Here is a 16,882-nt window from a genome sequence, read left to right on the forward strand (position 1 = left end):
GTCCTCATTTCCAGGAACCGTTATGGTCAGCAGAGCAGCTAATCTCACTGCCAGGAGGGATGGAAGCCAAAGGGAGCCTCAAATAACTGTGTACCAGGACATTCTGGGCTTTGAAATAGCTGCCTTCACCTCATAGGCCATTTGAAGAAATCTATACAGAACTTAAAAACAAGTTGTAATAGAACCTTACCCAGCAGAAGCAAGATTCTGCCATTCTTGCTCCTTCCCTTTGTTTTTGTTTTCCAGAGTTTCTTAGCTCAAATTTTTTCCCTCCCTAGTCACTCACTCCCCAAATAGTTTAATTCTCCTCTGGATATAATCATTATGCATAGTAGATACGAGGAAATGCAGTTTCCTTAGTTATTCCACTTTCCTTAGTGCCACTGCTGGTCTCTTGGGTGGAGGGTTCCACCTCCTCTTGACACGTCTAACGCACACCCATCAGCTCAACCCTCATGCTCACACTACCCCTATTTTGTTTAATGACTTTACCATCCACATAGTTCACACTACAAACCTCAGTTATCTTACTTTCTTCCTTCTCTCCATCGCGCTCCCCTCCTCCAGACACATTCTATCAGGCACCAAGTCCTGCCACTTCTGCCTGTGGAAGGTTTCTGGAATCCTGGGATTTTGCAGAAATGGGTTAGCTTGTCTCCAGACCAAAGTCTGTTTCCAATTTATCTTTCACATAGCCATTAACTATTCTTCCAGAACAAATATCCAGTTTTGCCTCTCCCCTGCTTAATATCCAGTAGTTGCCCACTGTCTGGATAAAGTTTTATTTCTTTATCAGTGTGTACACCGTTCCTCCACGTTCCTTCACCCTCAATCAAAATTCACCTTTTCTGCTGAATTCTTAGCTCACTACTTTCTGCCAAAATGACAGTCACGTTTTCAAAGATCTTAGCCCAGAAGTGGTTTTGTAATGTGCTGTCTAGTTTGAGTTGCATGTTTACATCAACTAGAGAGTTCTCTGGAGGAAACAGAAAGTATTCCAGGAGGAGAATGGCAGGGGGTGGGGGAGGACGGTTAGGGCGATGTTGCAAATGACCAATATCCTAGAGTGGCACCGTATTTTGCTTACTCTGCATGCTGGCAGTGGTAATAGCCCCAAATCACCCAGTGCCAGGGTTTGGTTCTGGAGGAAATTGTGCAGATTCCAAATATTGTTTTTTATTTAATGTTTATTTGTTTTTGAGAGAGACAGAGACAGAGAATGAGCGGGGTAGGGGCTGAGAGAGGGGGAAACAGAGGATCTGAAGCAAGCTCTGTGCTGACAGCAGACAGCCCAATGTGGGGCTCAAACTCACGAACCTCGAGATTGTGACCTGAGCTGAAGTCAGACCTTAACTGACTGAGCCACCCAGGCACCCCCAGGTTCCAAATATTGTTAAAATGAAAAGATAGTCGGTAAGATTCCCATGCACTTTGGGAACCAATTCCTTTATACTATATTTTTTAAGGTTTTCCTATAAGTTTTATTTATTTTCTGGTGAAATATCTACACCCTCTCATGGATGAAATCATTTTCACACCTTTTATTCCTTTTTCCCCTAGCACTTCTGAGAAGGATGCACATTCAACAAATTATCATAATTTATTAAATAAAAGGGTACAGAGCACCATGAGCAAGGCATATAGAGTGCCCACAATGGAAATCCAACACGCACGTGCATGCGTGTGCACACAAACGGAACAGACCTTGAAACGTATCTGTCTTTTCTCCAACTCAAGTGACAGCTTTGTTAATTTATGACCAGCAATATAAATAGCAGCTTCTATATAGAATTTATATGTATGCCTTTTCTGTTGTTGTTTATATCCATCTGGTAAGAACAAGCAAACATGGGTTCTACTGATGTCAATAGGCAGAGTTGCTACAGCATATTTATTCAAAATAAGTGATTGCTGTGGGTTCTGATGTAAATAGACAAGCTACAGATACATTTATGAATTTGGATGTCTGCTTACATAAGCAATAAAGTATGGTGGCTACAAGCAGGCCACGGGGAGCCAGACTGGCTCCTGTTCCATCCTGGATCCACTATTTACTATCTGTGTAATCTTGGACACTGCATCTGTAAAAATAAATAATCACATTAACAACCTCATAGGTTGTTATGAGGATTAAATAAGTTAATACCTGTAAAGCATGTGGCACATGTTAAGTGCCTGCCACAGGGTCAATGCTCTACAAATGTTACCTATTGGTTTTGCTCACATAAAGCAATAATATTATATTTCATAGATAAAGGTGGGGGTTTTGTCAGAGGTATACCAGGGTATGATTTACTAAGTATAGACAAGGGAGTCCAGGGATTTAATACCACATTTGTTACCATCAGGGCTGAGATTTAGTTAAAGTGTTAACTGAGAATGACAGTATTTTCAGAGTTCGAATAGGACGTTTACTCTGGTATTGTTAGTATATGAAATGGTTAAACCAGTAGTAGAGTCTTCACGTAGGCAGCTTCCAGTCGACTTACTTCCAAAAAATGCACTTCTCTAATTATATGAATATATTGTGTCCCATTTAACCAAATTGTGACAAATTAAGGGAAGAGGTGGAAGTGCCTGAAAAGCTGATGGAAGCTTTCAAGATGCAGAACACCTTAGAATATCAACAACAGTTTGTTTTTCCTTCAGACTTTGGGTTTCATTCTGGAGGCAAACAAGAGTACGGTATCTTGAATTTCTTCACTGGGTAATTTAAAACCCGGTGATATTGTGCACAGCAGCTGCACACATCATGAGTTCAGCATCAATTACAAACGAAACTGGTCATATGTTGTCCTTCATAGCTGTTACTATGTTCAAATCAAAAACCCAAGTCAACAAAATGGTATGAATATTAACGACCATAAGTCTTTTTATTAACCCTTTGGTTTGGGCTTTAAACAACCTTCATTTTTAAATTCTTCGTTCTTATCTACCCAAATAGACTATACTTGCTAATTACATATCCAGTCCTTACTATACTCCAGTAAGTGTCCTTATGAGAAAACTATACAGAATAGTTGCAGCTTTTAGATAATACAGCAACCTCAAGAAGAAAGTGAGGGCAGTACTGAACACTTTAAGAGTATACAATCTATAGACCAGTGTTCTTTGTATAGCATTTACATTGACATCTAGTTTTAGGAACTAAAAACCTTGTATAACTTTAAATTGCTATTTTAGAAAGGGGAGTGGCGTTTTTCAAGGACTATGTTCCACTTGGTCTCTCTCTGATGCCAACTAACCAATAAAGCCGTTCTCATTCTGCTGCTGTGGGAAACAAGCAACAACAGAAAAGTAATAATGAGTTGAAAACAATTCAGTCTTAAGCACAGTCAAGGAGATGAAAGCGAGAGTCCCAGAACACCTCTCTTCCCAGCGCTCCCGGCCCGGGGCGGAGAACTTGCCAGCCAAATGAGGTGGGAACCTTGTACCCGGCGAGGCGCTGGAGGCGGGGCCCTGGGACTGTTCCCCCCGGGAGCAGCGGAGCTGCGCTGTGGGCCCCTCCCGGATTCTAGCGGACGCCGGGCGCGGGCACTGGAGCGGGTGTGCAGTTAAAAGGCAGCTACCGAGCGGGCAGTCGAGCGGAGTGTTTGCGGGTCACCGGCTGCAGGCGCGATGAGACCGGGAGAGGAGCGGCCCTTGGAGGGGGGCGCTTGCAGCGGCGTCTCCCAGCTGGAGCTGCTGAAGCTGCGCGCCGCGGAGCGCATTGACGAGGCGGCCGAGCGCCTGGGGGCCCTGAGCCGCGCGATCTGGAGCGAGCCCGAGCTGGCCTACGAGGAGCACCGGGCCCACGGCGTGCTGACGCGCTTCTTCGAGCGCGAGCCTCCGGCTGCCTCTTGGGCAGTGCAGCCACACTACCAGCTGGCCACGGCCTTCCGCGCAGAGTGGGAGCCGCTGGGGGTCCGTGCGGCGCGGCGCCCGCTGCAGCTGGGCTTCCTCTGCGAATACGACGCGCTGCCCGGCATCGGGCACGCCTGCGGCCACAACCTGATTGCCGAGGTCGGGGCGGCGGCCGCGCTGGGCGTGAAGGGGGCCCTGGAAGGGCTCCCCGGGCCGCCTCCGCCGGTGAAGGTGAGGTGGGGTCCTGGCGCGGGATTTTCATCGCCTGCCCAGACCGGGTCGTACCCGGGGACGGCGGGACCCGGCGCTTCCCGTGCGCACCTGCCCCCTCGGAGTCCCGGCCTCGCTTTTGCCAGAAGGCAGAACTCCTGGATCAAAGTCAGTAGTGCTTGAGGTGCCGACCCAGCGACTTTTTGCAGATTTTTGTTTCCTCTTCTGTAGTTGTAAACGATTGAGTAGACTGGCCCTAAGGAAAGAACTTAGGACCAAGCCTGGTTTTCGTTGTGATTTATTTTTGGTAACAGAATTAACTGCGATTTGCTGACGAGGTTGTGCAATCTCTGGAAGAAGTAGTTATTGTAGGGAAACCTCCAGCCCCTCTTTATTAGGCTCCAAAACCTCTTTTGTTTGTGGCAGTCCTAGGAGCTGTTGTGATTCGAATCGTTGGTATTTGGATAGGAATTTTTCAGTCATTGCAACTACCAAATCTTCCCTCAAAAATTGGAGAAGTGAATACTACATAGATGAGTTCATCCTTAAGTTTTAATGTTTATTTCATGATATTAAGAAATTTCTCCTTTAAGTGGGGAAATGTCATTTATGCTTGTTGTAGGGCAAGTTTAATCTCGTGTTACTGTGTTTTTTCAGATGGTATTCTTCATTCTGCGAGCTAATTCAATCATCAACATTTGGCTTAATAAGAGCAAGGCTGATGTTTTATTTTCATATTCTATAGCCCATTTTTTTTTTCCAATGTCAGTAACTTTTCTCTTTTATCTTAACAGTTCCATCTTTTGTAGCTTTTTCTCTTTAGCTGCCTTCTCTTTTCTGCTTCTGGCGGCTTGTTTTTTGGATCTGGGTAGGTTTTTGTTTGGGGGGGGGGGCGGGTCCTTTGCTATTGCATGAAACACGGGAGAGATTTAATTTTAACCAGATTTATGAAAGATTCAGAGACGTCAGCAAGATTTAACTTGAAGTCATCAAATTTAAGGAGTCAAGGGTTCAGAGTAGAAAGCAGGTTCAATTATGAGTTCGAGTGCTTTGTAACTTCCAAAGAAGGCTCGACTTTGGGAAATGTACACCTTTGAATGGTAATGCACAGTTTTAGCAAGGTTATCAGTCCTCTCTTAAAATGGAATTTATGTTGATTCCCTTAACAAGCCAAGACTTTTTCCAATTTGTTTCATTGTATTCCTGTATATGATCTTGAAAGTGTATTAGTTGTTTATAATTTTTCTTTGCTTTTAAACATTGTTTGAAGAAGTTAAGCTTAAATATCAAAGTAAAATGTTTATTCTGTAAAGTTCTCTTTTGTTTAATTAGGTGTTTGGTGACCAGTAAATCTGCCTGGTTGAACTGGTGGAATCGAATTAGTAAGTTTGTGTAATAGTCGGCTCTTTCTAACTGTGGTGTTAAGGTTTATTTAATGTTCTTTATAAAGGTTTAATGAGTTAAGATCTTTTAATGAGTTAGCTCAGGAAGGAATCAAGAGTTCAGGTCTGAGGATCAGAACATCTAATCCGTGCTCTGCCTGGAGACTTGCAGTGTGTCCTGGGACAAAACACTTCACTCCATGCCTCAAAACCACCATCCCTGACATCCCTGAAATGATGACATATACTGCTCACCTACCTCACAGGGTTGTTGTGGGGATAACTAATAAGCAACTGGAATGTTCCTAACCAGTAAAGTGTTTATGAATAATTATATATATTACTAAAAGTCTTAGTCAAGAAGAAGCTTTAAGAGATAAGTCCTAAAGAATTTTGAGGAATTAATTCAGTATATAGTATTTATCTTTTTTCATCTTTGCCTTTAGTTATATAAAATTGAGTTATAAAATTAGGAAAAGTTTCCTGGTGTAGCTTTAGTGCATACTTTGTGCCAAATTGGTATAATAATGTAAATTTAAATGTGTAGTTAACTTAGCACCGTAGATTTATGCCCACTGCATTATTTAAGTGTCAGAGAACAACACCTCTCTCCATAGTTCAAGGACTTTAATGTAGGTTGTGAATACCTATGCAAGGGAACCTGTTTGATATTTTCCTGCGAGGATTTTGTTGTTGTTGTTTTGCTCTGACACAGGTATATCCTTCTAGGTAGTTGTCCTGGGAACGCCTGCAGAAGAAGATGGTGGTGGCAAAATTGATTTAATTGAAGCAGGGGCTTTTAAAAATCTTGATGTTGTTTTTATGGCCCACCCATCCCAAGAGAATGCTGCTTATTTACCTGATGTGGCTGAACATGAGTGAGTAATCAAGTTGGAATAAGCTCCTTAGTGGAAAAGACTATTAAGATATTTCTGTGTCCTAACTGGAGACTAAAACCCGGTACTTATATATTGAAAAAGTAAGTTGAAAAATGATGATGTGATGCCTTACTTGATTTCCATTGAATAACATTTGGTAAGCCTCTTCTATTTGAGATGGTGTTTGTAATTGGACTATTAACCTAGTGCACGGGGCACCTGGGTGGCTGAGTCGGTTAAGTGTCCTGACTCTTGATTTTGGCTCAGGTCATGATCTCATGGTCGTGACACTGAGCTCCGCATCAGGCTCCATGCTGAGTGTGGACCCTGCTTGGGATTCTCTCTGCCCCTCCCCTGTGTATGTGCACACTCTCTCTCAAAATAAATAAACACTAAAAAAATAGTGCCTAAAAAGCATTAAGACTAGCAAACAGAATATGTTGACGCTTGTATTCTATTCTGAACTATCTGAGAGCAATTAGGTTTCTAGAAAACATCTATCCTTTGACATGGGTTGTCTTTGCAACTGAATAGATTTGTAAGAGGCAGCTTTATTAGGGGCGCCTGGGTGGCTCAGTCGATTGAGCATCCGACTTCGGTTCAGGTCATGATCTCACAGCTCGTGGGTTCGAGCCCCATGTCAGGCTCTGTGCTGACAGCCCAGAGCCTGCTTCAGAATCTATGGCTCCCTCTCTCACTCTTTGTCCTTCTCCTGCTCATGCTCTGTCTCTCTCTCTCTCAAAAATAAACATTAAAAAAAAAAAAGAGGCAGCTTTATTAGACTTGGAAGAAAACACACTTCTCTAGTTTACTTCTTGTAATTTGAGTTCTTTGCAAAGAGGGTAAATTATATTTCTGAGAGAAAAGACAGAAACTAGCTGTGGATTTTAGTGGAATTTGCATCTGTACTCTTCTGATTTGTCCGGTGCCAAAACATTTTATTTATTTTCCTGTATGTGGAAGAGCTCACTTTTTTGGATCGCTGAAGTGGATTGAAGTTTGCACACCAGAAGTTTCAGTCACAGTAGTTAATGGGCCAGTCACTGGGCCAGTCTCCAGGAGCCACTGTTGATCTGCTTCGGGAAAACCACATGTTCTCCTCTGTGGGAGCTAGGGAGTGATAAAACCATTGCAGCTGCGCTTCTAGGTGGTACTCACGAATCTTCCAGCTCAGAATCACCCGAGGCCTTGTTTTCACAGGATGACCATTTTAATCTTCCTTCTTATCACCAAGAGTTGATGCTGTGGCAGCAGGAAGAATCTTTCAACTTTGGTTTTGGGGGTAGTGCATACTGGAACACCTGCAGAGCATCTTAGAGGTTAGAAGTCTCTGCCAAGGCCTCTGGCTAGAAGAGGCCTGCAGCTGTAGGCTTACCAGCCCATTAGCCTTCTAGGACTTCGAGTTAGGCTTCTTGGCCTTGATCCATCAGCCCAGTTGGCCTCAGGCCTTTTCTTAGTCTCTGGCTTCTTAGAGTTTTCATTGGCCATCTGTTAAGATGGAAAAGGGAACAAGAATACAAACTAATTTTTGAAAATATTATGATCTTTTCATCCTAAAAATCTCCAACAATAACTAAGATAAAACACTATGTTCATATTGACCACCTTTCCTGCATCGTGTCCCTTCTTGAGAGGCATATATCCTTCCAGGACTTTTTTTTTTTTTTTTTTTAACGTTTTATTTATTTTTGAGACAGAGAGACAGAGCTTGAACAGGGGAGGGTCAGAGAGAGGGAGACACAGAATCTGAAACAAGCTCCAGGCTCCGAGCCATCAGCCCAGAGCCCGACGCGGGGCTGGAAATCACGGACCGCGAGATCGTGACCTGAGCTGAAGTCGGACGCTTAACCGACTGAGCCACCCAGGCGCCCCCTTCCAGGACTTTTTGAGCATAGTTATAAACCTAAATAGGTACATATATAAATTGAATTTTAAGGGAGGATTCTTTTTTCCCCCTTAAATATTCTGCTAAATATATTGTTGGTCTGGCTCTTCCTTTTGATTTTTTTAAGTTTATTTCTTTATTTTGAGAGACAGAGAGAGAGGGAGTACCAGTGGGTACATGTGCAGGGTAGGGGCAGAGAGAGAGAATAATCCCAAGCAGGCTCCACACTCAGCACAGAGCCTGAAGCAGGACTCAATCCCACTAACTGTGAGATCATGGATACTCAGTGGACTGAGCCACCCAGGCACCCCCCCATCAGTTTGTTTAAAATACGCTTTTTGTCTTATTTTTCCTTTCCTTTTCCTATGTTCATCTGTTTTGTTTCTTAAATTCCACATGAGTGAAATCATATATTTGTCTTTGACTGACTTATTTCGCTTAGCATAATACATTCTAGTTCTATTCACGTTGTTGCAAATGGCAAGGTTTTATTCTTTTTGATTGCCAAGTAATATTCCATACTTTGCCTGTTGTTGATAGCATTGCTGTAAACATTGGGGTGCTTTGAATCATCATTTTGTATCATTTGGGTAAACACCTAATAGTGCAGTTGCTGGGCCATAGGGTAGTTCTATTTTTAATTCAAAAAAAATTGTTTAATGTTTTATTTATTTTTGAGAGATACAGAGCACGAGTGGGGGAGGGGCAGGGAGAGGAGACACCGAATCTGAAGCAGGCTTCAGGCTCTGAGGTGTCAGCACAGAGCCCGATGAGGGGCTTGAACTCACAAACCATGAGATCATGACCTGAACAGAAGTTAGATGCTTAACTGAGCCACCCAGGAGCCCCTATTTTTAATTTTTTGAGGAACCCCCATACGTTCTTCAGAGTGGCTGTACAGTTTGCATTCCCACCAATGATGCAAAAGTGTTCCCCTTTTTTTGCATTCTCGCCAATGTGTGTTGTTTCCTAGCCATTCTGACAGGTGCAAAGTAGTATCTCATTGTGGTTTTGATTTGTATTTCCTTGATGATGAGTGATGTAGAGTATCTTTTCAGGTGTCTTTTAGTATCTGGATGTCTTCTTAGGAAAAGTGTCTATTCCTGTATTTTGCCTATTTCTTCACTGGATTATTTATTTTTTGGGTGTTGAGTTTGATAAGCTTTTTTAACAGATTTTGGATACTAACCCTTTATCTGATATGTCATTTGCAAATGTCTTCTCCCATTTTGTCCATTGCCTTTCAGTTTTGTTGATTGTTTCCTTCGCTGTGCAGAAGGCTTTATCTTGATGAAGTCCCAATAGTTCATTTTTGCTTTTGTTTTCCTTGCCTCCAGAGACCTGTGAAGTAAGAAGTTGCTGCGGCCAGGGTCAAAGAAGTTGTTGCATGTTTTCTCCTCGAGGAGTTTGATGGTTTCCCATCTTACATGTGGGTCTTTCATCGATTTTGAGTTTATTTTTGTGAATGGTGTAAGAAAGTGGTCCAGGTTCATTCTTCTGCATGTCACTGTCCAGTTTTCCCAGCACCATTTGCTAAAGAAACTGTCTTTTTCTCATTGGATATTCTTGCTTACTTTGTCAGAAATTAGTTGGTCATACGTTTGTGGATCCATATCTGGGTTTTCTATTCTGTTCCATTGATTATGTGCCTGTTTTCATGCCAGTACCATACTGTCTTGATGATTACAGCTTTGTGTAAAACAGCTTGAAGTCCGGAATTGTGATGCCTCCAGCTTTGATTTTCTTTTTCAACATTACTTTGGCTATTCAGGGTCTATTCTGGTTCTATACAAATTTTAGGATTGTTCTAGCTCTGTGAAGAATGCTGGTGTTATTTTAATAGGGATTGCATTGCGCGTGCAGATTGCTTTGGGTAGTATCAACATTTTAACAACATTTGTTCTTGTTCTTCAAGTCCATGGGCATAGAATGTTGTCTTTTCCATTTCTTTGTGTCTTCTTCAATTTCTTTCATAAGCTTTCTATAGTTTTTCAGCATACAGATCTTTTACCTCTTTGGTTAGGTTTATTCTTAGGTATGTTATGTTTTTTTGTAGAATTGTAGATGGGATTCATTCCTTGATTTCTCTTCATGCTGCTTCATTATTGACATACAGAAATGCAACCGGTTTCTGTATGTTGATTTTATATCCTGCAACTTTGCTGAATTCATGTATCCGTTCTAGCAGTTTTTTGGTGGAGTCTTTCGGGTTTTCCACATAGAGGATCATGTCATCTGTGAAGAGTGAAAGTTTGACTTCTTTGCCAATTTGGATGCCTTTTATTTCTTTTTGTTGTCTGATTGCTGAGGCTAGGACTTCCAGTACTGTGTCGAATAACAGTAGTGAGAGTGGACATCCTGTCATGTTCCTGACCTTAGGGGGAAAGCTTTCAGTTTTTCCCCATTGAGGATGATATTAGCTGTGGGTCTTTCTTATATGGCCTTTATGGTGTCAAGATATGTTCACTCTATCCCTTTCTTGAGGGTTTTTATCAAGAAAGGATGCTGTATTTTGTCAAATGCTTTTTTTTTTTTGCATCTATTGAGAGGATCATATGGTTCTTATTCTTTCTTTTATTAATGTGGTATATCACGTTGATTGATTTGCAAATATTGAACAGGCCCTGCAGCCCAGGAATAAATCCCACTTGATCATGATAAATAATTGTTTTAATGTACTGTTGAATTTGGTTTGCTAGATCTTGTTGAGAATTTTTGCATCTGGGTTCATCAGGGATGTTGGCCTATAATTCTTCTTAGGGGGATCTTTGGTTTTGGAATCAAGGTAATGCTGTCTTCATAGAATGAGTTTGGAAACTTTCCTTCCATTTCTGTTTTTTGGAACATTTTGAGAAGAATAGGTGTTAACTTTTCTTTAAATGTCTGGTAGAATTCCCCTGGGAAGCCATCTGGGCCAGCATTCTTGTTTGTTGGGAGATTTTTGATAACTGATTCAATTTCTTTGCTGGTTATGGGCCTGTTCAAATTTCCCATTTCTTCCTGTTTCAGTTTTGGTAGTGTGTGAGTTTCTAGGAATTCGTCCATTTCTTCCAGATTGCCCAGTTTGTTGGCATACAATTTTTCATAGTATTTCTTATAATTGTATTTTTGTGGTGTTGATTGTGATCTCTCCTTTTTCATTTGTGATTTTATTTATTTGGGTCCTTTCCTTTTTCTTTTATGATAAAGCTGGCCAGGAGTTTATCAGTTTTATTTATTCTTTCAAAGAACCAGCTCTTAGTTTCATTGATCTGTTCTACTGGTTTGTTTGTTTGTTTGCTTCTATATTGTTTATTTCTGCTCTAATCTTTCTTATTTCCCTCCTTCTGCTGGCTTTGTGTTTTATTTGCTGTTCCTTTTCTAGCGCCTTTAGGTGTGAGGTTAGATTGTGTATTTGGGACCTTTCTTGCTTCTTGAGATAGGCCTGTATTGCAATATACTTTACTCTTTTTTTTTTTTTAGCATTTATTTATTTTTGAGACAGAGAGAGAGAGAGAGCGAGCATGAACAGGGGAGGGTCAGAGGAAGAGGGAGGCATAGAATCTGAAACAGGCTCCAGGCTCTGAGCTGTCAGCACAGAGCCCAACGCAGGGCTCGAACTCACAGATCACGAGATCATGACCTGAGTCGAAGTCGGACGCTCAACCGACTGAGCCACCCAGGCGCCCCATGCAATATACTTTACTCTCAGAGGGAGACAAACCATGAGAGACTCTTAAATACAGAGAACAAACTGAGGACTACTGGAGGGGGGATGGGCTAAATGGGTGATGGGCCTTAAGGAGGGCACTTGTGATGAGTACTGGGTGTTGTATGTAAGTGATAAATCACTAAATTCTGCTCCTGAAACTAATACTACACTGTATGTTAATTAACATGAATTTAAATTAGTAAAATAAATAAAAAATAAAATATGCTCTCTAAAATGTTTTAAAATACACTAAAAATACTAATGCTGAAAAAAATAACCATTAACACTTATTTTCCTATAGTTTGTTGTATGGTAATTATACTTAGATTTGAACCCTGAAAGAAATGGTGCTAGAGCCATTTTCATAAAGGTCATCCTCTTCCATTTTATATTTATCACCAGTTTTGTTAAAATTCCAGTTTCAAGGTGATGGTGATAAGATATATATCAAGAACTAACAAATATCCCCAAATCTTAAAAATATATTTGGATGCTTTTAACTTGTTTTTATTTTGCCAGCAGAATGTTTTGAATTCATCAAGGAATATGAGCATGCCAAGGATTCTTGAATCTAGTTTGTTAAAGAAAAACTAAGTCTAGAATAGCTTTTTGGTAATTTAAATGTGGGTACTATTACTTAGGCTTAAAAAGTGTTGCCTATACAAGTCATCTTTATAAATAACTATTTAATATGCAATCCTTTCTTTAACCCTTATTTTTTATTGTATCTGAGTAGTTAAATTGGTATGAGAACTATTTGGAAGTGCAGTAACATAACTGATAAAATTTTGAGATATTAGTGATGCAGGTGTTTTGGAACACTAATAAAATGTTGGTCAGGAACAACTGACTTAATGCTAGAATATCTTAGGATATTGTGAGTGTAATCTGGTATTCAGAGGTTGTCTTAATTCATTTCAGATTGTCACCTATTTCTGTTTTCCTTCACCTGCCCTCCCGCACTTAAGATAGAATTATCTGTTTCGCAGACCTTTTATATAGAGTTATTACGATGCAGTGTAGAAGGAGACAGGAGCCCTCTTTTTGTAATTCCAGTGCCTAATACAGAATTGCATGTTTGTTTGAATTGAGTTGTGTACAAATTAAATTTCTATTGGGGGTTGGTTGAACAAAATTCTCTCTCTCTCTCTCTCTCTTTTCTCTTTTTTGGAATGCTTTCTTTGTGTCAGTCACTGTATTACATAATAGTAAACTACAACTAAGGTATATAAATTGCTGTGTTATTTCTACAAACGATTTGCAAATAAAAATTCCAGCAGTGTGACTTAATTCTGAACACTTGTTGGGTAATTCTAATTACGGTACCTGGATTTTCTTTAGTGACTTTGAAAAGAGTAATTCCAAATGATGTTTTGTTTCCTAGTGTGATTGTGAAATACTATGGAAAAGCATCTCATGCTGCTGCATATCCCTGGGAAGGAGTAAATGCATTAGATGCTGCCGTTCTCGCCTACAACAATCTGTCTGTGTTGAGACAGCAAATGAAACCAACCTGGAGAGTTCATGGTACGAATGTCAAGTATGTTGTGTAATGGATGGTGCTTAATATATTTCAGTGCCATGTAATTAACATTTGATTTTTAAAAATTGTAAACATTTTATATACTTTATATGAATATTCCAAACTTTTTAAACAGTTTCCAAAATTCATGTGACAGGATACTAGGATGTTTGTATGTGTTGGCTAAGAAAACAGTTAAAAAAGTATTTATGTATAAATGGAATGGTCATTTTGAGTATTAGAGATAATGTTTTATGTAAGGATGTACATGTTTTCTGTGGGTATTTGAAAGTTGGATCTTGATTTTCCAGTTATCCTCACTGTTTTTTAATGGTAACAAATCATTTTCTCAATTTAAAAAAGTTATGGTTACTGGTTTTATTTTCTCTAGTGCTGATAAAATGAGTAACATCTTTTTAAATTATGTGTATCACCTTAATGTAACTACAGTAATAAAGTATGATCTTAAAGGTATGAATTTATTATTTAGTTATTTTATTATGATTTGGGAAACTGTTATACTTTAATATCTATTTTTTACCTGATTTTGTTATAGGCTTAAATTAGTTTGTAATTGCACTTTGACCAATGTCCTACCTTAGTTTTTCTAAGAGAAATATGTAAAAATAATTAATAATTTTTAAAGCAGATCAAATAAATTTAGATTTTGTGTATCTATTTCAGTTATTATTTTGAATGGATAAATCTTTCCTCTCAGTGTAGTTCCAAATAAATGTATTTGTTTTGACAGTTAATAGCACTTAGTGATCTTCGACCTGCATCGGTTTCTTGCTGGTATAAAAATTATGTTCCCAGAGCTAAATACCATTGAAAATATTCATAGGAATCTGGAAATACGAGGATAATTATAGAACCTTGTGCCATTTTTTTTCTTTTAAGTCAAAAGTTTATCAAAACGTACAACTATTACTACTTTATTAAGCCTACTGAAATAAACTCTTTCAGAAGTCTTAAGATTGTTATAAAAGTTTCTAACAGTTTCTTTATAATCATGCAACATAATTTCTCAACATCGTTAAATTCCTTAGAATTAAGTATGGATAGACAATTTTTTATCTCTTAGCCAGAAAGCATTACCCTATGTATAGAAACTTTTGTACAAAAAAAAAAAAAAGAAAAAAATTTTGTACAGCACATCAAAAATCATTGATTGGTATATCTGTGAAGCTAATAAATTGAAATTGTTTTTCTTCATGTACATATTGAAAATTCTATGGGTGTATTTAAACTTAAAGAAATGGTCTCCAAGCTCAATTTCAGTAATTTGGTTCTTTTTGTAGGCATAATAAAAAGTGGTGGTGTAAAACCCAATATCATTCCGTCTTATTCTGAATTAATCTATTACTTCCGTGCACCCTCAATGAAAGAACTTCCAGTTTTGACCAAAAAGGCAGAAGATTGCTTCAGAGCTGCAGCTTTGGCTACTGGGTGTACAGTAAGAACTTTTAAGAGTTAATATAAGTTATAATCAGAGGTATATCTATATGGGCTGGAGTTAAGTTAGAGTATTATTAAATTAGATTAGAACCTAACTTGCCCCTTTTTCATTTGGCAATGTTTAGAGTATGTAAGATCAGTTGAGTGAATGGGTGATGTGAAAGTCTTTAATTCATATTTGTTTTACTCAGTGCCCACATAGAAAGGACTATAGTCATTTTATTGCACTGTAATTAGAATAATTCTTGATAATGCTGAGTTCCCTGCCTTTTTGCAAGATATAGCCTTCCTTATTGGCAGTTGTGTTTTCAGAATTGCTCAGTATAGTTCCTATAAAGGGAACTTTATGGCAAAATCAGCAAAAGCTGTTTCGGGTGAAATTATTAGATATGTGCAGTAACGATATAAATACTTATGGCTTGCTGGAATGAAAGTTAAAATAGATGCAGAAGTTAGTGAAGAAGTGTTGTTCATTTAAACCATAAAGTCAGTGACGTTTCTGTGCCAGTCACGTAGGGTATACAGCAGAACGAGAAGTTTCAGAATTACATCGATCTTTTCCTGGGCAGAGGTTGTAGTCTAGTGGGAGAGATAGGATCTGGGTCTGTGCCTCTCAGCCTACTGATTTTGTAACTTCAGAAAACACCATTTGATAACTTTGGGACTCCATTTTCTCTTGAAAAAGGGAGATAATAATATACTTTATCTTTATGTTCTTGTGAAAATTAAATGAGAGAATATTTGTTAAGAGTTAGGGCCTAGACCTCATACTTACAACTCATTTGTTTCTGCTCTCAGATGTATGATTTGTTCACATAGTAATAGTGTCTCACAGTACTAGTGATTCTCAGCATATATGGTAAGTGTCCAGAGAGTAAAAAATTAATCCTTTGTCCCTTATTTATGAGACCAGTGTTCTAACCCCTGAGCTACGGAGCCAATCCTTTATCCCTTATTTATAATTATAAATATAAATATTGATAGAATAAACACATGAACTATTACCGTTAACTCTGAATCTCAAGGCATAATATTCCCTTAGGATAAGGTTCATTGTTACTGGATTTTAATCTATATTTTATTTTATTTTTTTTAATTTTTTTTTTAACCTTTTATTTGTTTTTGAGACAGGGAGAGACAGAGCATGAACAGGGGAGGGTCAGAGAGAGGGAGACACAGAATCCGAAACAGGCTCCAGGCTCTGAGCTGTCAGCACAGAGCCCGACGCGGGGCTCGAACTCACAGACCGCGAGATCATGACCTGAGCCGAAGTCGGCCGCTCAACCGACTGAGCCACCCAGGCGCCCCTAATCTATATTTTAAATAGTCTCTTAATAACTTTTTATATTTTGGCTGACTTGTAATACATGAATGACTATTATATATTATAAGTATGTTTCTTTCTTTCTTTCTTTCTTTCTTTCTTTCTTTCTTTCTTTCTTTCTTTCTTTCTTTCTCTTTTTTTATTTTGAGTCAGACTCAACCAACTGAGTCACCTAGGTGCCCCGGTTGTCATTATTTCTAGCTTAGATGTTGCTAAGAGTAGAAAAAATGTCAGCCCTGCCATTTTATAATTGACTTTTACTAATGTTATGGCTATTGCCTTTAGTTTGTGGAACTAATCCATTTTGATTTAATCAAAACTAAATCTATAAATCCTCTTAACTGTGTACCTATAAACTGCTTATAATTCTTGACACACTGAAACGCTGAAGTTAATAAATGAGGACATGGGGTTCCTGGTGGCTCAGTCGGTAGAGCATGCAACTCTTGATCTCAGGGTTGTGAGTTTGAGCCCCACATTGGGTGTAGAGATTACTTTTAAAAATAAATAAATAATAAATGAGGACCGTAGCCAACCCTTCTTCATCATAAACCTGTCTCTCCTAGGTACCTTTATATCTTTTGGACCAGTTATTGGTGTCAATGTTGGCTTATATTTTGAATATGAGTAAAGCTTAATTTTTTTCTTTAAGAGGCTGCAGTCTAGAGCAGTGTTCCTCAGTGTCTGCT

General features: G+C 39.2%; 1 protein-coding gene across 1 annotated transcript in view; it reads left to right on the forward strand.

The window, feature by feature from the left end:
* Window positions 1-3,361: 3,361 nt before the first annotated feature.
* Window positions 3,362-16,882, forward strand: part of PM20D2 (peptidase M20 domain containing 2) — a 15,688-nt gene continuing 2,167 nt past the window's right edge. The window contains exons 1-4 of the mRNA XM_042939343.1: window positions 3,362-4,074; window positions 6,165-6,313; window positions 13,274-13,416; window positions 14,713-14,867. Of these exons, the coding sequence (XP_042795277.1) occupies window positions 3,619-4,074; window positions 6,165-6,313; window positions 13,274-13,416; window positions 14,713-14,867 (903 nt within the window). The 5' untranslated portion in view covers window positions 3,362-3,618. The remainder of the gene's footprint in view (window positions 4,075-6,164; window positions 6,314-13,273; window positions 13,417-14,712; window positions 14,868-16,882) is intronic.

The sequence above is a fragment of the Panthera leo genome, chromosome B2 (genome assembly GCF_018350215.1).
Source record: "Panthera leo isolate Ple1 chromosome B2, P.leo_Ple1_pat1.1, whole genome shotgun sequence".
NCBI classification, from domain to species: domain Eukaryota; kingdom Metazoa; phylum Chordata; class Mammalia; order Carnivora; family Felidae; genus Panthera; species Panthera leo.